General features: G+C 31.7%; 5 protein-coding genes across 5 annotated transcripts; 3 read left to right on the top strand and 2 right to left on the bottom strand.

The window, feature by feature from the left end:
* Positions 1-386: 386 nt before the first annotated feature.
* Positions 387-2142, bottom strand: LOC123675139 (protein ABHD11). Its single transcript, XM_045610410.1, has 4 exons — positions 1654-2142; positions 1365-1597; positions 1179-1310; positions 387-587 (listed from the first exon to the last, which is right to left on the bottom strand). The coding sequence occupies exons 1-4, from the start codon at positions 2083-2085 to the stop codon at positions 440-442; spliced, it is 945 nt and encodes a 314-aa protein (XP_045466366.1). The 5' UTR covers positions 2086-2142; the 3' UTR covers positions 387-439.
* Positions 2143-4450: 2308 nt separating this feature from the next.
* LOC123675135 (transmembrane emp24 domain-containing protein-like) lies at positions 4451-5774 on the top strand. Its single transcript, XM_045610398.1, has 3 exons — positions 4451-4702; positions 4778-5059; positions 5169-5774. The coding sequence occupies exons 1-3, from the start codon at positions 4570-4572 to the stop codon at positions 5357-5359; spliced, it is 606 nt and encodes a 201-aa protein (XP_045466354.1). The 5' UTR covers positions 4451-4569; the 3' UTR covers positions 5360-5774.
* Positions 5764-7958, bottom strand: LOC123675134 (N-acetylglucosaminyl-phosphatidylinositol de-N-acetylase). The gene is made up of 5 exons (XM_045610396.1): positions 7768-7958; positions 7274-7729; positions 6929-7219; positions 6779-6872; positions 5764-6678 (listed from the first exon to the last, which is right to left on the bottom strand). The coding sequence occupies exons 2-5, from the start codon at positions 7614-7616 to the stop codon at positions 6504-6506; spliced, it is 903 nt and encodes a 300-aa protein (XP_045466352.1). The 5' UTR covers positions 7617-7729; positions 7768-7958; the 3' UTR covers positions 5764-6503.
* A 29-nt stretch (positions 7959-7987) lies between these two features.
* LOC123675132 (septin-1) lies at positions 7988-11056 on the top strand. The gene is made up of 6 exons (XM_045610394.1): positions 7988-8168; positions 8366-8558; positions 8624-8882; positions 9928-10132; positions 10255-10517; positions 10601-11056. Exons 1-6 carry the CDS (start codon positions 8139-8141, stop codon positions 10725-10727), a joined length of 1077 nt encoding a protein of 358 aa, XP_045466350.1. The 5' UTR covers positions 7988-8138; the 3' UTR covers positions 10728-11056.
* Positions 11057-11242: 186 nt separating this feature from the next.
* On the top strand, positions 11243-23982 carry LOC123675249 (dynein axonemal heavy chain 7-like). Its single transcript, XM_045610596.1, has 6 exons — positions 11243-12029; positions 12126-13487; positions 13603-16316; positions 16408-16722; positions 16779-19512; positions 20351-23982. The coding sequence occupies exons 1-6, from the start codon at positions 11243-11245 to the stop codon at positions 23980-23982; spliced, it is 11544 nt and encodes a 3847-aa protein (XP_045466552.1).
* The last annotated feature ends 297 nt before the right edge of the window (positions 23983-24279 follow it).

The raw sequence follows: 24279 nt of genomic DNA, 5'->3' as shown, positions 1-24279 counted from the left end.
TCGATATACATCTTTTGGACCTGCTGAGAATTCTAATGTTTTTTTTCTCTAGATTCAGAGTATGCAAATTGCATTTCTAGTCTTTTTTTTTTTGCACTGATTTTTTATATTTTTAAAGTTTGGAATAGTTTTAGGAATTGTGATATATGTGTTCTCTCAAGTGTGACAATTATTAAATAAATGCATTTAGTAATGTTTGTTTATTATTAATGAAACATCCATTTTCTCCAAAGTGATCAATAGCTAGTAAAATAATGAACTACATAAATGTTAAGCTCTATTTTCCCAGAATAAAGCAAAATTCTGAAGAACCAACCTTACTTCTACAGCACAATACTAAAACAACAAATAAATCACTTTTCCAAAACAATACATATACAAACACATAACAGTAAACGAAATATATTATTAGTAACATAAATAACAACTCATTGTACGACTAACTCGTATTTGAACCATTTAAAAATTCTAAAGTAATTTGTAAAAATTCACTTGGTTTTTCACTATGGAGCCAATGACCTGCACCCTCTATGTATTTTACTTCAGAATTAGGGAATATTTTTTTTATTTCAGGAATGTCTTTTTTCCTACAAATAAAAACAGTTATTATTTTTAAATGTCATTAAAATTCTTCATAGAAATGCAGTATACTCAAATATCCGAAACATTCATAACCAGACCTATATGGAATATTCAAGGTTTCTAATGATGCAGAGGTGAAAATGAAAACATTGAATGCCAGTTACCTAGATGTATAAATTAGGGAGTACTTTAATGAAAAGAGGAGAAACATAGATTTTGATGTGTAGCTCTAATTAAAATAATAACTTCCTACCTATTGAAACTTTTTTTATGTAAAATGGCCAACACTAGTTTGTAACATAAGCTAATTTTGATATTATTAGTTTGTACATATACATAGCAACTAAAAGGATATATAGGATTGCAGCTTTTGACCGATTTATATAAGAATTGTTGGTAATTGGAGGACAAATTCTTCAAAACAATAAGTACCAGCAAGAGAAGTTTTGTTGAAAGATTTCTTTTAATGTTCAAATAATCCAGACTTTTGGATTATCCTAGTTTCAGATAATGGAGAGTCTACTGTATTTGAATGACTAAATATTGAAATTGCAGAAAAAACTAACTGGAAAAGAAAACAAATATTTAATATTTACATAATATAATCAGATGAAGATCCTCCAATAAATAATGTAGGTCCATTGAAGACAGTTCCCATCTCATAAGGGAATCTCTTGATATTATCAAAATTCATCAACATATCTGGTATATTCACCCTCCAAACAAAACTAGTATTTATGATGTGAGAACATACAAGGAAAAAGAATTTTGAAATACATTACCTTCCATTCTGGTTTTGAATTAAATTTGTTAGCAAAAAAGCTCTCAAACCCTTATCAGTTATGCCACTCTCTGCCAGTTGGAGGTCAGCTGCTAGTCTTGCTCTAGATAAAGGAATATTACTTGGTATATTTATATTATTCATAGCATGTAAATAACCTGGCATCACACTGATATCAGAGCTGGTTGATACAGGAGATATATCAACTACAATCAGTTTCTCTACCAATTCTGGCTACAAAAAGCATATTTTAAATGTCCAAACAACACTTAAAGAATAAACTTACATACATATTTCAAAGCAAACAACATGGCAGTTCTTCCTCCCATGGAATGTCCCATAATACAAGCTTTTTCTATACCTGCATTTTCAAAAAAATTTTTCAAATCAAGTGCCAAAAGTTCATAGGAAAAATGAGGATCATGAGGACTATCTCCGTGATTCCTTGCATCAATAGCTATAACTTTCCTAGAAGGCTCAGTTTTTTGTTGAAAAACTTTACACAAAGTATTCCAGTTCGATTTGGAGCCTAACAATCCATGCATTATCAAAAAAGGATTCTGATGAGTTTCCTGCTCTGGCATTGTACCTTCATATGTTGCGTATGCCAATTTAACGGGTTCCAGACATCCATCGTGTCTACTTCTTACACTTAAATATCTATTGCTAATCTTCCAAAATTTTAAAAAGGATTGTGCTTTCAAATTGAGTAGCAATTTCATGGTTTTAGTTGAAATTTTTCTTAGGTTAAGTTAGTTAATGAGAGACCCATAGAACTAATATTAGGTCTATGGAGAGACTATAGACCTATTAAGTTAAGCCGGATTAAGAAGATATTTTAGACATCTTATGCTTTATCTAGACTATCGCCAATCGCGTCGCGTATGGCGTATAATAAGTTCTTGGGAAAGCTATGGAATGAAACGGGTTCTCTGTTTGCTCTACTGTTGCAACCATAAACACAACAAAACACTTTTGATTTCGTTATTTTAGGGCAGTAATCACTATCCATAATGTTGAAATAAATATTAGATAAATGATGAAACTCTAGAACACAACTCTTATAACTCCTCGAACACTAAAATATAAAAATTTAACCTGCAGAAATGCACTCCTACCGTACCTTAAGCCGATATTACAGTTTCTTCCGATAGGTGGCTTGGAGATGAACTTGAATCGCTAATACATTGTAGTTACGTATAGTTTCGTAACGAAATGTAGGATACCATTTCTCAGAGTAATGCCACATATTACCAAGTTATGTATTTTATTATTCTGAGTCAATGATAAGAATACATTATTATATTCTTACCTGAATTTCTGTTTTTATACCATATTTGAGTTTGAAGTGGGAATAATCCAATATACAGGGTGTTTCCTAAACATGCGGCAAAAATTCAGGGGGTTGCTCCTTGGACTATTCTAAGAATATTTTGTCCTTTGATGATTTTTGAAAAACCTATTTGTTTCGAAGATATAGGGGAAACAAAATTTCAGATAATAACATTTTATTATGAAAAATTACATGAAAATTCAACTCAACCTACAAAAACTGTTGAAAATAACCACCTCTAGCCAGCATACAAGCATTCATAATAGTCAAAGATAAAATGTTAATTGCTAATACATCACAAAACGAATTCAAATGAAAACCGTGTTTAATCTGTATTCCTTTACCATCTGCACTTATCAATTTTTAGTCAAAAAACTGGCCGTTTTTAGTAATTGGAATGTTGTTAAACAAATTTAAAAATAAATTGTACCTACTTAGTAAACACAGTGCGGTACGCATTTTTATTTAAACTATTATTAATTTTAAAAATATGAAAAATGTTGTTCGCCCTGTATCTTCGAAACAAAGAGGTTTTTCAAAAATCATCCAAGGACAAAACATGCTTAAAATAGTCCAAGGAACAACCCCCTGAATTTTTGCCGCATGTTTAGGAAACACCCTGTATAAGAATAACGAATATGGGTACTAAACAGCCCAATCGCCAAAGGTAATTATTATTAATTCATATATGAAATTATTGTTTCTTTGACTCATTTTGTTGTTAGGTGTCAGCGGTTGATATTAGGTGTAGCAAAAAGAAATCCATTATTTTTCAAGATGACTTTAGTTATCTGTATCTTGCGTTGTGTAAATCCGATCGGATTCCAGTAGCTGGCGTTAGAAAGATGACATTTCGTACTACAAAAACTTTTGTGACTGTTTTGTGATTAGTTGACTCAGTTCAGTTTTAGCGCGTGCCAAAGATGGACACTAGTACAAAGAGAAAATACGCTATATTCCACAGTTTTTCTTCGATAAAGGAGAAAATGCAAGCCAGGTGACTACAAGTGTAAATAGTGTTTATGGTCCTGATACTGTAACAGCCAATCACGCGTTATTTTGGTGTCGTCGATTCCGTTCTGGTAATTTTGATGGCAAAGATGCACCACGGACTGGAAGGTCAATTGTCGAAAATGCCGAAAAAATCATTATCATTGTCGAATCCGACCGTCATGCAAGCGTACTGCCCAAGAGATAAAGATTGCACAAAAACCTTTTGGAACCATTTGCATAAGGCTGGTCTAAAAGAAGCTCGATATATGGGTACCGCACGAGTTAAGGCAAAAAACCTCTTGGACCGAATTTCCTTCTGCGAGTCGCTGCTGAATCGCAACAAAACCGACCCATTTTGAAGTGGTTGATGACTGGTGATGAAAATTGGATTACTTTATAACTTGGAATTCTTATACTTCCACCTTTGACCTTTTAGTCGGAACCTGGCAACAAGTGATAACCATCTGTTCCTATCCATGCCAAAACATTTTGCTGGCGAGAAATTTGCTTCAAAAGAGGCTTGTGAAAATCGACTGTCTCATATTTTTGCCAATAGGGACGAGGACTACTATAAGAGAGGCATAATGATATTATAAAGCTTCAAAATGACAAGGAAGACCCTATATAGTATGACTTCTTAGCATTGAAATTCAAAATTCTCCAACCAACCTAGTGTGAATGCACCTTAAATCATGAGTTATCTCAGAGACAGTCTCTGATTCTAATGCAAACGTCATTCACGTTATCGACGTTTCTTAAAATGTCAAAATAATGTTTTCGTCAGTCTAGTCTAACCTCAGATTTTTATGAAATACGTGGCCCTATTTTACAGGAATACTCTGTTTTTATTTTCAATTCGAATCCATAGTATTTACTCAAAATGTTGCTAAAAATAGGTTGTATTTGTCTCTTAGTTTTTTATTTTACCACACAAAGTTCAGCCTATTTTGTAACAGTTGACGCTCATGCTGAAGAATGTTTTTTCGATAAAGTAGAAGAGGGAACAAAAATGGGTAAGAAAATAAATATTTCAAAACTCGAATCCCATCAGTATTGATTAAAGTGGGATATGGTTAATGTTTTTTCAGGTTTAACATTCGAAATAGCAGAAGGTGGATTTCTTGATATTAATGTAAGAATTATGGGACCAAATGGTGAACTTATCCATGAAGGTGTTGGTGAAACTCATGGAAAATATACATTCACAGCTAATACACCTGGTGTATACACCTATTGTTTTTCAAATAAGATGTCTACTCTGACTCCCAAAGTTGTTATGTTCAATATGGCAATCGGTGAAGCCAGAAGCCAAGCAAAAGCTGATGGTGAAACTACCAATAAACTTGAAGATATGATAAGAGAACTAAGCTGTGAGTATATTCATTAAATAAAGAATGAGATTTCATAAATCTGCTGAAGTTAATAAAAACTATTTGATTTTAATATGTATTAAGCCAATGCCTTATCTTTTTTTTTTAGCTTCATTGACTGGTGTTAAGCAAGAGCAAGAATATATGGCTGTGAGGGATAGGATTCATAGGAGTATAAATGAAAGTACCAATTCAAGGGTAGTGTTATGGTCATTTTTTGAAGCCCTCATATTAGTAGCAATGACTGCCGGACAAGTTTACTACCTCAAGAGATTCTTCGAAGTGAGAAGAGTTGTTTAATGAAAAATGTCAGAACTGATAGACTAACTTATCAAAACAAACGTTTGTAATAATCATTTGGTTTTCGAAAATGTATTTTGTTTTACCAGATAAAAAAAGAAATCAAGAGATATTCTTTTATATTTCAGTTTGTGAAATTCTCTATTGAAAAGAAAATTAGAAAATTTGTTGATAATTTATATTGTTTTCAATTTATATAAGATATGGCAAAAAATTCATCTTTCACACCAGACTCAAAACTCATTCAGGTAAATACACATCTCGAAATAATTATTAAAGGTGATAAATGAAATCAGTCAAATACATACTATGCCTTCTATCAAGGAACTTCCATACTACTTTGATATATTACTACCAACCACTGAAATTTGTTTTCGATATATTGAATAAGTTAAGAATAAATGTGTGAAATTTGCATGTTTTTATTACTTAAAAAAAATTGAGGTTCAAGTAGCATCATTGAACAAATTCATTGGCACTTCTGCTTTATTACTATAATTATCAATATGGGCGATAAATAAATATAAATTAAAATCAAACATAACAGATATGGTTGCTCAAAACAATATTATATCTCTATAAGAATTATCAATATTAATTAGACCTTTTACAACTCAAGCTTAAAACATATCCGATTTTAAAAAATGGAATAGCAGCAACCTAACATTTGTAAAACTGGAAGTATGCATTCAAGTCCTCGGAATTTCAAAAATCCAGCCTAGTAATCACTTGAAACGATTATTTCAATGCAAAATGGTAGTGTGATAATTAGGCACATCAGCTTATAACCAAAATGTTACAAGTAAGAATCCTTCGAATATGCAAGATATTTTCTGGTTCCATATATTTTGAACAATTGGGATGCTGTGTATAAAATGGCTTAAGGATACCCTTAAGCCCTCTTCCATATAGAACACAATGTTTTGTATCACAAGCTCTTTTTGGTAGGCATATATAAAAAAATGAAATTTACCTCCAAGTTCAATGATTAGAAATCTTAAAACCTTCAAATATTAAAAAGATGTATAAAATTTTACATGGAAAATTGTTTTAAGCAGAGTAGTTGCATAAAAACCTAACAAAATGCAAAGGTTCATATAAAATTTGTACATAAAAATGGTAAACAAAAACATTCCTATGTTGTTCAGTCGTCTACAGATAAATCCAACTCTATATCTGAAGGGTTCATTTCCTGCAATGTGTTGATAACTACATAACGAGAAAATATCAAATAAAGCCGCCTGAACCACAGCATTTGTGATTTGTGTTCTGACATAGCTTTGTGAATCACTGATCTATCATTTGGTCCAACAATGTACCTGAAAAAAATTATAATATATAAAATTCACATTAAAATAAATTCTCATCATTTATTTGATTTGTGTAAATTGTGGTTTCAAATTTTCTTGGGTGACTCACCTAGTTCTTGAAAATAAAAATGATATAGGAATATCTAAAATAAACCAATATTTCCTCATTACATTTATACTCTCCAGTACATAAACATTACAACCTAAAAATAAAAATGTATAAATCACTAATTTATTAATTAATAAAAAGGATTACTACTTTTAGGAATATCACCCGAGAAGCTCAAATGTGCTACAGCATAATATATGCTGAAATGATTAGGATGTGAACTAATTCCACTTTTGTCAAAAGTTATTAGGGTGGTAATATCGTAAATTTCAATATGATTCAATATCAATTCTGCAACTATCTCTTCTGGCCAACGCCTACTAATATCATCAGGAAGGTCATCATGGCTCATAACTGTTATACAATTACTGTTGATACCAAGACACCTACATGATTTATACAGTTCATGTTTTCGCTTTTTACCCATTCCATAATTACTACCTGAAAATAAGCAGATGATAAATATGAAGTACCATCCCAGTAGAGGGTTAATACCTGTAGATAAGCATAAAACATAAACGGTGCAATCCGGTTGCTTAGTAAGATTCAGTATAGTTGGTCCGAAAAACATGCACTCATCATCAGGATGAGCAGTTACAATAAGAACCCTCTTGGGGTTTTTTATTGTTGTATTGAAGTTAAGTATTTTCCATCGAATTATTGCGAAATATAAAAGAATGCATGTTACTATATAGAGAAAACTACCAATAATCAAATGCTCCAGGATGTCCTTCGTATAATTAACTATCTCAATTTGAAAATTTGAGACAGAATCATTAACATAGGTTAAAAAAAAGAAAGGATCATGCCAAGCAAACGCTTGGCTTACTTCACACATGAAATAATTTTAGAATGCTATTCTGATCCGAAAATAAAAATAGATATATACATCCAAATCAAAATAATGGTATTTAATACTTAGGTTAAATGGTAAATGTAAAATATCCACACCATAGACCTAATATCCATATTAGGTCTATGATCCACACACACTGTAACTCTATGATCTTTGGATCAGATATATTTTGATGATTTTCGAAAAGAGAAATTCATGTAACTGGCAAATATAAATTAATGTAAGAGAAATGATTATTCCTCTTCTAACTCAATATTGGCACTGGACCTTATTTGTTTATTTCTTAATCAATATTCAATATTTACACTAAAATTTGCCACTATCTATGAATTAAAACGTCCTAATAAATGACAAACCAAATGACAAAATGAATGACAAAAGTGGAAACAAATGATTTTGCAGACAGAGGATAGGATAGTTTGTTGATTTTTAAATCAAATCAGATATCAATAATTAATCATTAACCCCATTATAATTATATCTGATATCAATTAAATTTTTAATATGTCGACTTCAAGTGATTCTGTTAAAAGCGTAAGTTTGTACTATTAAAAATATCCACTGTATCACATAAGCAAAAATTTAACAAGTTGAGGGGTATGAGGTTCAATGAACGTACAGTACTTTTCTACAAGCATTTATATCTCAGAAGTATACATTCGAATAGAATCTCATTATTTTTCTACTCCTTAATGCCCTTCAAGAAACCTTAAAAACGTATATTCTTGTAGTTCTCCAGCTTAGAAACCCCTGGCTATGTAGGTTTTGCCAATCTACCAAACCAAGTACACAGAAAATCAGTAAAGAAGGGTTTTGAATTCACCCTCATGGTAGTAGGAGAAGCGGGTTTAGGAAAATCTACCTTAGTCAATGCTCTCTTTTTAACAGATCTCTATCCTGAAAGAATAATTTCAGATGCTACAGGTAAATTAAATTAATGTTCATATTTTTTTGATAGTTTTTCTTTCTATTAACTATATGTATTTTAGAAAAAATGACTCAAACTGTTAAACTGGAACCATCTACTGTTGAAATTGAAGAAAGGGGTGTGAAATTAAGATTGACTGTTGTTGATACTCCTGGATATGGAGATGCGATTGATAACACAGATTCTTTCTCAGAAATTATCAGATATATTGACGAGCAATTTGAACGTTTTCTTCGTGATGAATCTGGTTTAAATAGAAAGAATATTGTTGATAATAGAGTCCACTGTTGTTTTTATTTCATTTCTCCATTTGGCCATGGGTAAGTAAAAATATACTTTTTTATTGTCTCACATCCTATATATAATTTCTAATAAATAATTATTTTTGGTAATTTTACCTAATTTGTAATCTGGAGAGATCATCGAATATTAAATGGAATTCGTTACCAATTCGAAAATTAATCTGGTATTTTGAAAATGTCATAGAATTAAGATAGAAAGTAAATTTCTTGCCAACGACCAACGGTTATTACAATCTAACAGGTTGACCTTACCTTAAAATCACAGATTACTAGTCTTTGTTGATATATTACATTTACATGCAACTGCTACAACAAAAGATTTCGGTGTAGTGAAAATTGATGTGATAGTTAACTTGGTTTATATGATGAAATTGTACTTAATCTCTTTATCCTATCCTTCAAAATGAGAGATACAAGACAAACTCCGTTTAGTTCAACCCTAATTATGGATTCAGTGACAAAGAAATTCGAGGAGAAAAACTGACTCTACATAGTTTTTGTTTTGTGACTCCCTTGGATGGAAAAGGAAACTATTTAAAAACTCTAAATTCCAGCCGAAAATGAAATGCATTGTTTCAAAGCAATATGCATGCACCAGGCTGTTTGATAAACTTTTACCCGCTCGTCTGTTGACGATGCATTTTGTCTAGCCAGGCTGAACTAGCTTCAGTGAAATGCAGGCTTAACAATTTTGAAACCTGCAATACACCAATATACAGCCAAAATCTGGAAAGAAAAACCATTAAATGACATTATGACCCATGCGCATTCTATGTACACAAATCCATTTTTAGATTTGGCAAAATTACCTTTTTTTTTTTTATTTGATCCTTTTATTTGTAGCTTTGAAATTTCGAAAAGCAAGTTAGCAACAAATTTTTTTCAAAAAGTTTAATGCAAATATCTAACACAGTTTCCCAGAAAAGCTTCTGAACTTAAGAGAGTGCATATAAAACTTTTTTCACAAATGGTACCAAAAATAATTTACTGAATCCTCCTAGTCTTTTTGAAAATATTAAATTTCTAAAGGATTTTACTATTTACTTATACCAACATATTTTAGATTGAAACCATTAGATATAGAATTTATGAAACAACTGCATAACAAAGTCAATATTGTTCCTGTTATTGCCAAAGCTGATGTTTTAACTAAGAAAGAGATGACAAGACTGAAGCAGAAAGTATTAGATGAAATTAGAGAACACGGTATTAGAATATACACTCTGCCTGAATGTGATTCTGATGAAGATGAAGAATACAAGGAACAAGTATGTATTTTTGGTATTAAAAATTAAACTACAGTTTGTAGAGACCATTCTTGTTGTTTGCTTCAAGAAAGTTCTCAATTTTTTTGTTCTTAAAGAGCTTCAATACCCTAATTCATTCACAGGTTCGTCAATTGAAAGAAGCAGTGCCATTTGCTGTTTGTGGGGCAAACACATTGCTAGAAGTCAGGGGACGTAAAGTAAGAGGTAGACTTTATCCTTGGGGTGTTGTAGAGGTAGAAAACCCTGAACATTGTGATTTCATAAAACTTAGATCTATGTTGATTACACATATGCAAGATTTACAAGAATTGACTCAGCAGGTGCATTATGAGAACTATAGATCTGAGAGGTTAGCCAAAGGAGTACCACCTCCAAAAAGGAACACGTAAGTTTATTGTTAGTTATGAAATAGTACAAGTCTTAGCCTCCTCTGGTTCTTATATTTTGTTCAATTTCTCTTTTTTTCAGCTTAATTGAAGACAAAACCAACACTATTACAGAAAAAGATAAAATACTACAAGAAAAAGAAGCGGAACTTAAAAGAATGCAAGAAATGATTGCAGCAATGCAAGCTAAAATGCAGATGCAACAGTGATAGTGCTACAACTTGGTAATGTGATTAGTTTAGCAATGCTTATCCAGAAAGCCTAAAGGTATAGATTTATTCGCAATGTACTTAGGAATTACATTCATATTAAGAAGATCTGAAGATACCGAATCTCTGTTTACATTTATTATTTTTAATTTTAGGTTTATTTGAATTATTCTTTATACTATGACTTTTTGATGTCTTTATATCATGAAATGTTCTAAATGTTTTTTGAGTGCATTAATTGAACTAGCCATATTTTTTATGAATATATAGGTGAAATATTTTTTATATGATCATGAAATTGAGTATAAATATATTTGAAGTATACTTTACATCTTGTTTGATTTAAGTCTGTGCAACTTATTTCATAGATTTTCAATCAGTTTAGTGGATATTGAGTGAGCAGATTGTTTTTCACACAATTTTGATTGTTTCCCTTCTATAAACAAAGATGTCATGGTAACATTATTTGCCAGGCATTATTGATCAAACAATTACAAACCTTATTTGCACGAAAGATGGAAGAGAAAAATATCAGAAACACAAAAATTATATCAAAATATGAAAAACTGTTTCATCATCTACATGTGGAATTTCCAGAACTAACAGAATTATCATCAAAAACCTTAGAAACCTTCAATGTTAGTAAAAAAAAAAAATCTGCAACAATTGAAGTATTTCAAGAGAGAATAGAAAAGGTAAAGAAAAGAAAAGAACAACGTTCAACACCTCAGGAAGGCTTTTATAAAAATAGGCCACTATTTGATCTCCAAGAAGCTGCTAAAAAATGCCCCATTATGAAGATGACTAGATTTCAAAAACGGGAGATTTATCAATTGATTGGTGTGCCCAAGCTACAATCCAAATATGAAGATAAAATTGAGGAAATGTTCCAAGAAGTCCAAAAGGAATATTCTGAAGTAACCCATGCAGTAGCAGTTCAGCAGAAAATCAAACAATCAATAGAAATACCTGGTTACTTTAATATACAGCCTTTCAAACACATTGGTCGATCTAAGAAATACAAAATATTTATTCAAAGGAGAAAAGAGCTGCACAGTACCTGGATGCTGCACCATCCACTTCAAAAATCGATTATAGATGAATTCAGCACCCTACCTGAAATATTGCTAGATATTGATAGGAAGAATGGAGAGATCATAGATTTTGAAGACTTGGAGTATCAGATGCAAAAAAGTATTATTGATATTAGTCGGATAATACAGGATTTCTATTGGAAAATCGAGATCAAAGTGCAGAATGAAATGCCAGACTTACATCCTTCACTGTTGGATAAGTTTTTTGGTTAGTTTCAAAGAGAAAGAGTATATTTTGTCAACTATCCATACTATAATATATCAAATGAACTTGTTAACTATAACTATATATTTTTATTTTCAGGTTCTTGTACATGCGTTGTTTCCATCCACCTTAGCCAAGTAATAAAAAATACGTTGAACTACATCGTCAATTTGACTAACTCAAGAGCAATGCCTTTGTTGAATGTTCATGTAACTTTCAATGGAAAAATGGAAATTTTTCCTACTCCAGAACAAACTTCCATTCTTTTTCAATGCTTAATTAAGGATGTCCTCGCTCTTACTAAACCATTGAAAGTATTGCACAATCACAAATTCAAGAAAAACAGTAACCAGCGTATATCTATCTACCTAACTAAAGAATTCATAAACAACAGCTTACAAACTATTCACAACAATATATTTGCCATGTATGAACCATTACTTGACTATATTGAACGTTTGAACAATAAAATCAAAGAAGTATACGAGGATATAAACGGAGATTCATTTATCTCAGATTTAGATTTTATAGTAGGGTGCGATAAAATAAGGTACTATTCTAATTATTATAGCAAGGTGTCTTTGATACCCAAGCATGTACAGTTTGATACTGGAGTACTCAATGTTTCAAAGTTTATTGCAAAAATACAAAAAGGATTGTTAAAACAAAAATATAAGTATTTTCAAGCTCTAACATCTCAAAATCTATGGGAAATGAATGATATCTATGAAAGTTTTGCTATTATAAAAACAAGAGCAGAAACTAAATCTCTAACCACAGAACAAACTATAGAAATCGGAAAGTATATGACTTGGGTGAAATCTGAATTCATCCAAGAAGCCACAAATAGAACTGCTGAATCTTTATTACAACTAGCCACTTTACTCGAACTTGGAGTCCTAGATGATAACCATTTGAGTTTGAATATCAAAGTAGTCAAGGAACTAGACGAAATAGAACCTCTGGTGCTCGAGAATCTATCAATGTACGAACAGTTGAAATTTGAAGCTGAAGAAAAACTACAGAAACAGATTGAAAATGTGAATGAAATAACTAAAGCAGTACATCCCATTCTTTGTCTTTTAGATGAAATGGACGACATTCTAAACATTCGACATTACCTAGGTAAAATCAATTTACACCTGCTAAAAATTAAGCACATTGAGACACAGATAGTTTGGATAAACACAGAAGAAGTGTCTTTAAGCTTTCCGAAGTCCGCCTATCCTGAATTTCAAGAACTGAAGAATTATGTCTACCCTTTCTTCCATCTAATGAAATTGTCTTTAGATGTTCAGAGGAATATATCAGTATGGTTGGATGGTCAGTTTGACTTACAGTCGTATGACGAAACCAAAATAAAAATCGAAGGATATCACAAGGAACTGACAGAGATATACAAAGACTATAGGAAAAAATTGAGACAGGCTCAAGACGATAATCTGCAGATGCGGTTTAAAGGTGGGAACCTGGTTTTTCTTACCTTCTTTATTCCATAAAGATTAGCTTTTGGTCACACTAGGTTCCATTTATTATAGGTATTAAGGAAATTACTGATATTTGTATTCATTTTTAGGTACTGTAGATGATCCTGACATTTTAAATTGGCCAGCTCCCTTGAAAATTTGCTCTAAAACTATTAAATTAATTGAAGATTTCCAGCCTTGCCTTTCCCTGATGAAAATTGTTTGCAATCAATCACTCAGAAACAGACATTGGAAAGAGATGTCATCAATAGCTAAAATAGATCTATCTCCAAACGCCGGTAGCACACTAAGAAAACTACTGACATACAATTTAAAACCATTTTTGAATCCTTTAGAAATAATAAGTCAAGGTGCAAGCCATGAGCAGGAACTTTTGGATATAATTTTAGGAATGAGGAAGAATTGTCAGACTGTTAGATTGAAAGACGATGTTTACAAACAAACAAATCTGATAATCTTTTCTAATTTGATTGATGTGGTCAAATTTATTGCGAAGAATATCGAAAAACTACTGATTTTGAGTAGGTCTGCTTTTGCAAGACCTCACAAAAAGATAATAGAGGATTTTTCAAATGATTTGGTGAGACTTAAAGACATTCTTACTATTTACAAGAAACTTCAGGACAAATTTTATCATTTATTGCCCTTCTTCACATTCATAAATGAAAACAAAGAAAAACTGGAACAAACAAAAGAATTTAATAGAATAACAGAATTCAAGATGAACTTATATTCAACACTGAAAAATGAAAACATTTTTGATTTATTGAAAAAGGTTGATATTTCAATAGAAATACAGGAGAATTATAATTTTTTCAAAAGTATTTATTTTGGTGTCAGACAATATCTGGATTCCTTACGTTTGAAGTTTCCTAGATTTTACTTCTTTTCTAATGAAGAACTCATTGAAATATTGTCAAATACAACATTAGACGAAACAATAATTGAAAAATACATCACAAAATGTTTTTCAGGTATATCCAAATTGAAAATACAAAACAAAAATATCGTTGCTATTGAAAATTGTTTCTGTGAAGAAATTATGTTTACTGCAAATTGCATCAATATTGATAGAAAATTAGTCAACATCTTCATTGTAACTGAACAAGTTCTTCAGAAAGAAATGATTCAACAAGTACTTACAGCAACTAAAAGCAACCTAAATGAAGAAGAAGTGCTTTCAAAGCATTTATCTCAAGCTTTATTGATTGCATTGGAAATATGGTGTACATTTTTGATGCATCAAATAATAAACGGTGATGAAAATAGGCCAGGAGAAATAACATTAAAATTGGAAAACTATGTGAAATGGCTCAGAGACAAAAAATTTTCACATTTGAAAAAAAATATATTGAAGAATATCATTATATTTTTAATGCAATATGAAGAGTTCATAGCGAAAATAACATTGGAAAGTATTACAGAGGAAGATTTTATTTGGTTGACTAAAATAAAATATTATTTGGACAATGACATTTGCATCATAAGGGTGTTGAATTTTTCTTTAACTTATGGATATGAACTGTATGAGGATTTTTCATTGGGTATTTGTACTCCCTACACTGAAAGGTGTTATATGAATTTATTGTATGCTTACAGTTTAAACAGTAACAGTGCTATACATGGAGATGCTTGTTCAGGAAAAACTGAAACCTTCAAACAAGTCGCTGTGGCTCTTGGTGTTAATTATAAGGTTATATCTTGTTCAGAGTGTATTACTTATGATATACTTGAGAGGTTATTGATTGGTAGTATCAAGGGAAGGATGTGGTTATGTCTTGATGAAATAAACAAAGTTGAATTTAGCGTTTTATCTCAACTGTCAGACTTGCTTCAGAAGTTAAACAATTCTAATGTTATGGTAAGAAATAACCAAATTCAGAGTTTTGTGTGTATGACAATGAGTGCTTCATTTCCTAAAGTAACTGATCTACCAATGACCTTCAAGAGTCAACTGAGATGTATTGGTATACTTCCTATGGATTTCAGTAGGTTGAGCGAGTTACATTTATTAGCTTCAGGTTATCAAAATGCTAAGCACTTATCTAGATGTGTAGACTGTCTGTTTAAAACGTTACCCGATATCCTATCAAGAAATTCTTACAGATTTTCAGTGAAATTATTGAAGAAAGTCCTAAATTCTTGCAGTGAAGAAACAGAAGTATCTGCAGGTGAAGAAAAAGTAATTCTTGTGAGAGCTCTATGCAACACTATCGAACCTATGCTAGCTCAAGATGATACTTTAATTTTCAGAATGATTATAGGAAAAATTTTTCATTTATGTCCACCACTTTATGAGTTTGAGAACACTGAATTGAGGACGAAAATAATCTCTTACTTAGAAAACAACCATCTATATCCTGCAAGAATATATGTTGACAGAATTCTACAGATGGCGGAAGCAGTTACTTTGAAACAAAATGTGATCCTTTTAGGCAACATATTTTCTGGTAAAACTAACGCAATCAAAACACTTTATAACTTGATAACGGATGACAAAAGAACCATGGAAGTTATAAATCCTTCTATATTCAACACAACTGAACTTTATGGTTATATGGATTTCAATTACGACCTGTGGCAAGATGGAATTCTCTCAAAAATCTTTAGGAAGTTTTCAACACTAGATGGATGTTGGTTGGTGATTGATAGTCCAGTACAAAGTTATTGGATAGAAACTTTGTACTCTGTTCTAGAAGAGAAAAGGATCTTTACATTGGGTTCAGGTGACTTCCTAGAGATGAAAAATTCAAATCCGATAATATTTGAAGTTGCAGACTTGAATAAAGCTTCTCCCTCTTTAGTAAGTCAATAATGAAATAAATGTAAATGCTACACATTTAATAAGCAAAAAATCAAAAAGTTAGTCTTATCAGAAAATAATTTTTTTGCAGGTCTCCCGTTGCTGTGTTATACACTTTGAAACATCTTCAGAACCTTGGCTTGAGTTGGTGAAACCATGGATTAAAAAAAACTATATCAATTGGCCTGATAATGTCCAACAACTTCTTGAAGATCTTATATTTTGGTTAGTTCCAGCTTTATTGGAGTTCATTGATGAGCATTGCATCCAAGTATATCCTTTGGGAGAATTTTATCTTGTTAAGAGAACTGTTGATTATATTCAAATTCTTTTGATGGAAGTATTTGCCAGAAGAGATGAAGATTTGAAAAATGTTATGATATGGCTTCAGGCTAGCGTTTTTCTGGTAAACTTGACCAGCTTCAAACTTACTTAACTTGATATGGTGAAATTTATTTTTAGGGAATCTACAATGGATTAACTGCAACATTCGATTACAATTCTCTGATAAAGTTTGATATATATTTCAAGCAATTATCCAGAAATCAAGTGGCAGAACATCCTCTTCCTGAATCTATCGAAAAAATTGATATTAATGTGCCCACAGAAGGTCTACTTTCCGAATATTTTTACATATACAAAGGAAGAGGAACATTCAAATATCTCCCAGACACCTTGAAAAATGAAAAAGTAATATTTAAAACTTACATAAATGATTTAATGATTCCAACATCTGATACTTTGAGAACCTTAACAATTTTAGAGATGCACATATTGAATAACTTTCCTGTTATATTAACTGGACCAACTGGAACAGCCAAAACCCTTTGTATAAATCATTATGTAAACCATGTATTGGATCAATCCAAATATACCTCGATTTTTTTGAAATTTATTCCACGATTAACATCGAAAAGGTTGCAAAGTGCTATACAATCAAATCTTCTGAAACAAATTTCGTTTAATGGCGCAAACATAACCAGAAAAAATTTAATTATTATAGAAGATTTGAATGTTCTTTCCTTGAATGAGAACAAAGTATCTGGAGTTGTTGAATTAATGCGACAAACTTTGGAGTATCAATTTTGGTACAGTAATGATAATTTCGAGAAAGTTATGATGGAAAATATAGGATTTGTAGGGACTATAGGACTAGGAGATTTAAATAAAAATATATGTAATAGGTTACTCAAAAACTTCAATATCTTTCGGATAAATGATATATCGGATGAGAACATTGTGAGAATCTTTTCAAACATAATACAAGTGGAATGGAGAAAGAATGGGTTTGCTGCAGACATAGCGCTGGTTACAAATTCACTTATGAATGCCACTTTGAGCATCTATGAATTCTGTGTGGAAAACTTCAAAACCAGCCCATTAAAATTCAGTTATTCTTATAATGTTTGGGATTTCTTGAAGGTAATTCGAGGCTTATTTCTACTTAAAAAAGAATTGGCAGATTCCAACAAGAAAATATTCTACAAATTGTGGGTCAACGAATGCGCTAGAGTGTTTGGAGACAGACTTGTCGATGTGGAAACAAGAAATGAACTTTATAAGGAACTGATGATTACCTTCGAACTTCAATTCAAGGAATGCTTTGGTGAAGTTTTCAACAAAATCAAATTTCAGGAAATCGATAATAAGATTATATTTGGAACCTTCGCAAACTCGGATAGTAGATACGAAGAGATGGAATATGAAAACTTGAAAGATAGTCTTGAAGATTTCTCAAAAAAATACCAAATTAAAACAGGCGTGAAGTTAGTATTGTTCAATGAGGTTTTACCAAAAATAATCAAAATTTCTCGATTACTAGCGATTAAAAACTCTCATGGTATGCTTTTAGGAGTATCTGGAACAGGAAGAAAAACATTAATTGACCTTTCCTCTATAATGCATAAGTGTAATGTATTCAATCCTAAAATATCCTACAAGTACGATGAAAAAAAATGGCATGCAACCTTTAAAGACATCCTCCTCCATTCTGGAGGTCAAGGTAAAGCAGCTGTAATGTATTTAAATGAAGAACACTTGGCCTACCCATTCATTCTGCAGGATATTAACTTCTTTTTAAAAAACGGAGACATCATTGATCTTTTTGAGATAGAGGAAGAACCTATGGTTCTCAATATGGTAAGATTGGACGCGCAATGCGGTAACCCCAATGTAAACATTAGTTCACATGATGTTTATGCCTTTTTTGTTGAGAGATGTAGAACAAAACTGCACTTGTTTCTAAGTTTGAACTGTACACCAACGGATTTAGAAATGAGAACTTGCATGTTCCAATCTTTGGTCAAATATTGTACCCCTATTTGGTTCGAGGAATGGTCTAAAACAGCTTTCATAGATATTTCTTATAGATGGATAGAAGATTGCAATATTCCAGAAAAGATACAAAAAAAAGTTCCCGAGTTCTTTGTTAAATTCTTCAACGACAGTAGGCTGTTAAGTGAAAAACTCTTCAATAAACTCGGTAAGAGGTTTCACATTACCACTAGGACTTTTGTGGAATTTTTACAACTCTACGTAGATATAATAAGCAAGGAAGAAACAGCGCTGAAAGAGAAGAAAGAGAAATTCCTTATTGGGCTGAGAAAATTAAAATATGCAGATGACCAAATCAAAAAGTTGCAAGAACATCTTTGCGCTTACCAGTTACAATTGAGGATTATGTCCAAGAAAGCTGGCGACATGACCAGACAGATTGCCAGAGAGACTCTAGATGTAGAGAGGGCTTCAGACCTCGTAAAAAAAGATGAACAGATTGCTAATAAGCAAGCAGAAGCCGCCGCCATCCTTAAGGCTGACTGTGAGATAGACCTTGCACAAGCTATACCCATCTTAGAAGATGCCATTCAAGCTTTGAACACACTAAAACCACCTGATATTACTTTGGTTAAATCCATGAAGAATCCTCCAGATGCCATCAAGTTGGTGATGGCTGCAGTTTGTGTAATAAAAGATGTTAAACCAGATAGGATTCCAGATCCGTCAACAGGTAGAAAATTGATCGATTATTGGGGTCCTAGCAAGAGGATTTTAGGAGATATGAACTTCCTGCAAAGCCTGAAGGATTTTGACAAAGACCATATAAAACCTGAGATAATGGTTAAGGTTAGGAAGGACTATCTGTCTCACAAAGACTTCAAACCACATGTGGTGGCCAAAGCATCAAGTGCAGCTGAAGGTAATTCTCTAATTTTATTAGTAATCCAAATACATTGTACTCTATAAGCTAATTAGTTAACAAAGGGCTTCAATACACCCAATTTAGCGTGTAACTCTTTCAATGAAAAGACCTCTTTATCCTCATTTGAGGTCAATTGGCCAGGTTCTCATGAGTCTTGATTATGTCTTCTGATAAAAACTAGAAAATAAGAAATTTTCATGGGAATGAAGCCCTATTTGAGAATTTTTCTTTCAGAATTCGGACAAAAATATGCAAATAATATATCAAAGCAATGTAACACCCAATGAATAATTGGGTGTTACATTTGAAAAACGAAATTTGGTATCTTTTCGAACGAATCTGAAGTTATTTCCAAGAATTCATCTCTCCCGTCGAAGCTCAACTTTACTTTTAAGTGTTCATCTCGAGTCTCTCTTTGAAATATTTTAACCAATGTGAATTATCCCGTATACACATTAATGTTAATTAAAAAAAGAATTCTACATTTCTTTCAAATAAATATTTCAAGCTTTTTATGTTGCATATAATGTGGTCTCTAGCAATAACACATAGGCCTCGAAGGAGAAGGACCAAAGTAGTACCTATGATTATTTCCAAACCTTACTTTGTTCACTGCCCGATTCAAACTGAAACGTTTCAAGTATATGAACGCATTTAATATTTACTCTGGACAAACTATTCTTCCTACTAATCTTAAAATGGTGAAGGTAAAATAATAGCTGGTATTCCGATAGATGCGCAGCCCACGACGCCATCTCTCGGACAAGCAAAGGCTGACTACAAAGTATTTTATTCTCATTTTGAACTTATTACATATTATTCTTTTCCATTTCAGGACTGTGCAAATGGATCATAGCGATGGATATGTACGATAAGGTAGCTAAGGAAGTAGCCCCAAAAAAAGAGAAACTGGAGAAAGCGGAAAAAGAATACGCTCAAACGGTCGCCATACTTGAAGAGAAGAAGTTAGAAGTTGTTCGGTTGGAGAAACAGCTTGCACAACTGAATGCCAAGCTTCAAGAAGCTAATAAAAAACAGAGTCGTCTTCAAAAGACAGCAGACGCATGCAACAGAAAACTAGAACGGTCTGTAATGTTGCTCACGGGATTTGAAGATGAAAAAGTGCAGTGGTCCAATGAAGTAGCTAATTTAGAGCTGAAACATAAATGTCTTAGCGGAGATGTACTTCTAACTAGTGCTTTAATCTCCTACCTATCAGCTGTTCCGTTAGAATTTAGAAAAGGTACCATCAATAAATGGTATAATTATTTGAGAGATAATAGTATTCCAATATCAGAAAATTGGGACTTAACCACAACTTTAATTTCAAACAATGTGGATTTTCGGGGATTACCAAAGGAAAAATATTTCTACGAGAACAGCATAATCTATCAGTATTCCCACAAATACAGTTTAATCATAGATCCTCATGATCTTGCCCTAAGATGGATCCAAAAAAATATCGATACCAATCGTCTACACATCACAAAATACAGTAGCTCCAATTTTATTGAAGACGTTAAGTTCTGTCTAACTTCAGGAAAATTACTTCTTGTTCAAAATGTTGGCAAAGATATTTCCAGTAGTCTTAATACCATATTCAACAAAGAATCAACTCCTGAAGAAGATGGATATTTTCTAGACTTCGAAGGCGAACATTTGAAATTTAACAAAAGCTTCCAATTAATAATTTTAACTAAACTAAGATCTCCAAATTATAAAAGTGAAATTTCAGACAAAATAAAAATATTAGATTTTACAACAACAAATCATGTTCTACAAAAAAAATTGTTGGGTCTCGTGATAAAAACTGAAAATTCTTTAGTGAGTAAGCAAATCAGTATATATAAAAAGAAGCAGGTGAAAAATGAGAATCTAATGAAGCAATATCAAGAAAACATTCTGAAAACTTTGTCTAATGCAGAAGCTGATCTTCTAGAAGATAACAAAGCATTGAAAATTCTTGATGATACCAAAACTTTATACAAATCAATCAATAAAGAAATATATCTACCAGATAAAGTTGTTCCAACTTTTGAAGGACTTGAGAAAAACTACACTGAATTTTCTCATTATGCTTGCAACATTTTCCTCTGTATAGAGGAATTTTGCAGAATCAACAAAAACATAAAATTTTCCTACAAACAGTTCTTGAGTATTTTTAGGAAATCAATTTTGGAAGCACCTTTATCAAGTGACATTGTCAAAAGGATACATAACATTAACCTTTGCTTCACATTCACTATTTCAAGATATATAGGAAGGATAGTTTCTCCTGGAAAAGCCTTAAATTTTCTCTTTCATATTTCTTGTACAATCTTATTGTTTAAAGGAATGACTTCTAAAGAAGAAATTCAGTTACTATGTAAAATAAGTGACGCAAAAAGGATATTAATTCCTACCCAAATATGTAACCAACTAAAAGGTCAACTACAGGATAATCAAGAAGACATAGCTAAAAAAATGCAGTATCTTCAGCAGGTGGAAGAATTTAAAGATATCATGAAATTTGAGATTGACAATCAAATGGCTTGGAACATATTTTTAGATCAGAAAAACCCTGAAGACCATCAATTACCACATCCTTGGCAAAACAAATTGAATGAGCTCCAAAAGTTCATATTACTTCAAACTTTAAGACCTGATAGAACCAAAGAATGTATGAGAAAATTTATATCCAATATCCTAGGAGAGCAATATATTTGTCCTTATGAAATTAATTTAGAAGAACTATATGCTGAATCATTCTGTCTCTCTCCAATTCTTTTTTTAACAACAAACAATAGTTCACCTCTGAACAAAATCAAGAATTTTGCTATGCGTAAGAAATTCTACAACAAATTTCGATCTATCTGTATTTCAGAGGGTGACAACACACTAGCTGAAACTCTTATAATAAATGGTCAGACTGAGGGCTTGTGGGTATGCATCCTCAATTGTCATCTGTCTAAAACTTGGAAGTATAATCTAGAAAAAATATGCGAAGTTATGTCTTTCGAAAACACCCATGAGAACTTTAGATTATGGCTGGTTTCTGATGTTTCTTTCGATTTAACCAATGATCTACAGGAAAAATGTGTCAGAATAGTATATGGAGACACAGATTCCTTCAAAAGCAATCTTCTTGTTTCCTACAAAGAATTTGTTGATGATGTGACTTTACAAGAATATCAAAATTATTCAAATCTAACTGTGAGACTTATATACAGGATGGTATGTTTCCATACAGTCATCAAGTGGCGTTCAATGTTCAAAAGCAGTGCATGGAACAATCCCTTTGAATTTGGGGACTATGACTTGAGAGTTGCTTTGAAGTTGTTACCTACAATTATTGACACATTTGTACCTAAAGATGCTTATAAGTATCTGATCGGAGAGACTTTTTATTGCGGTCAATTCTTGGATGAGCTTGATTATGAAGTTTCAAAAACATTATTTCAAGAATTCATAAATTTGGACGAAGTTTCCTTATTTTCCATTCCCACGAAAAATGATATTCATGATTATATTGCTCATATAAAAGACAAACTTCCATCAGAAGAGGTACCTGAACTTTTTGGTTTTAATGAGGTGTCCTTACGTAGAAAAAACATTTCAGAGAGTTCACTCTTCAATTCATACATTTCTTCAAGAAATCAATTATGGAATGATAATATCCAATATGAACAACTGAAAGAAATGATTAAAACATCATATGAATTAATAGATGTTAAAATTGGATGTAAAACTAGACTAAACACAGACCAGAAAATGTTAGAATTTGTCTTGAAACAGGAAATTGAATGTTATACTAAACTAAGAAATCAACTATTGAAATATTTGAAAATTCTTGAAACAACTTTAACGAATAATTTATTGCTTTCTTCAACACTGCAAGAAATTGTCAATGACATGCTCAAGAATAAAATTCCCAAAAAATTTTTGAAATATTCTTTTGTGAGCAATTTGAATTATTCCTCTTTCATTTTGAATTTGAGGGAACGTTTACTTTTTGTGAAAGGATGGGAGTCTATGATACCAGATAGTTTTTGGATATCTGCCTTCTTTCATCCTAATGCACTTTTAACAACTCAAAAAATCTTATATACACAGAAGTTTCATAAAAACTTGGAAGAATTTTCAAACATTTATCAAATAGAGGATTCATCAGAAAATAATGGATTCAAAATTTATGGTTTATATTTAATTAATGCTAAGTTGAATTATGTCAATAAGCATATAGAACTGTTACCCAGAAATATTTATTCTGATGAAATGTCTCCCATTTCAATAATTCCATTGTCTGAAAATAAGGAATTATCTTACAACTGTCCTGTCTATAGAACTGATAGACGAAGTCATATAACGGGAGCTAAATATCTCAGAAATTTTATTTTTATGCTTGAATTTGAGTCCAATGTTCCAAAAAATATGCTAGTTAAATTAGGTGTTGCTTCAGTATGTGAAAAACCCAAAGAATATTTATAATTAAAACATATTCACAAATAAATTTAGTTGAAGGTTTTCATTTTTGTTGACTTGCATCTTAAAAATACTCGACTTACTTTAAAGACAAGTTTGTTAAGAAGATACATTATTTTTGTTATGGTTGTATCATGCTACATACTTTCCCAGCTGAATAACAGCTCCAAAGATTTTCAAACATGAATCAAGTGTTGTCAATCTATCTTCAAGGTCGATGAAAGAGGTGTATAGTACTACACACCTGAATAAGCATTTAAAAAAAAATTGAAGATAGGATATAAAAAAGAATACTGTCTATCA

The sequence above is a fragment of the Harmonia axyridis genome, chromosome 3, assembly GCF_914767665.1.
Source record: "Harmonia axyridis chromosome 3, icHarAxyr1.1, whole genome shotgun sequence".
Taxonomy (NCBI): Eukaryota; Metazoa; Arthropoda; class Insecta; order Coleoptera; family Coccinellidae; genus Harmonia; species Harmonia axyridis.
The sequence above is the reverse complement of the archived record's forward strand: the minus strand, read 5'-3'. Positions and strand labels throughout refer to the sequence as shown.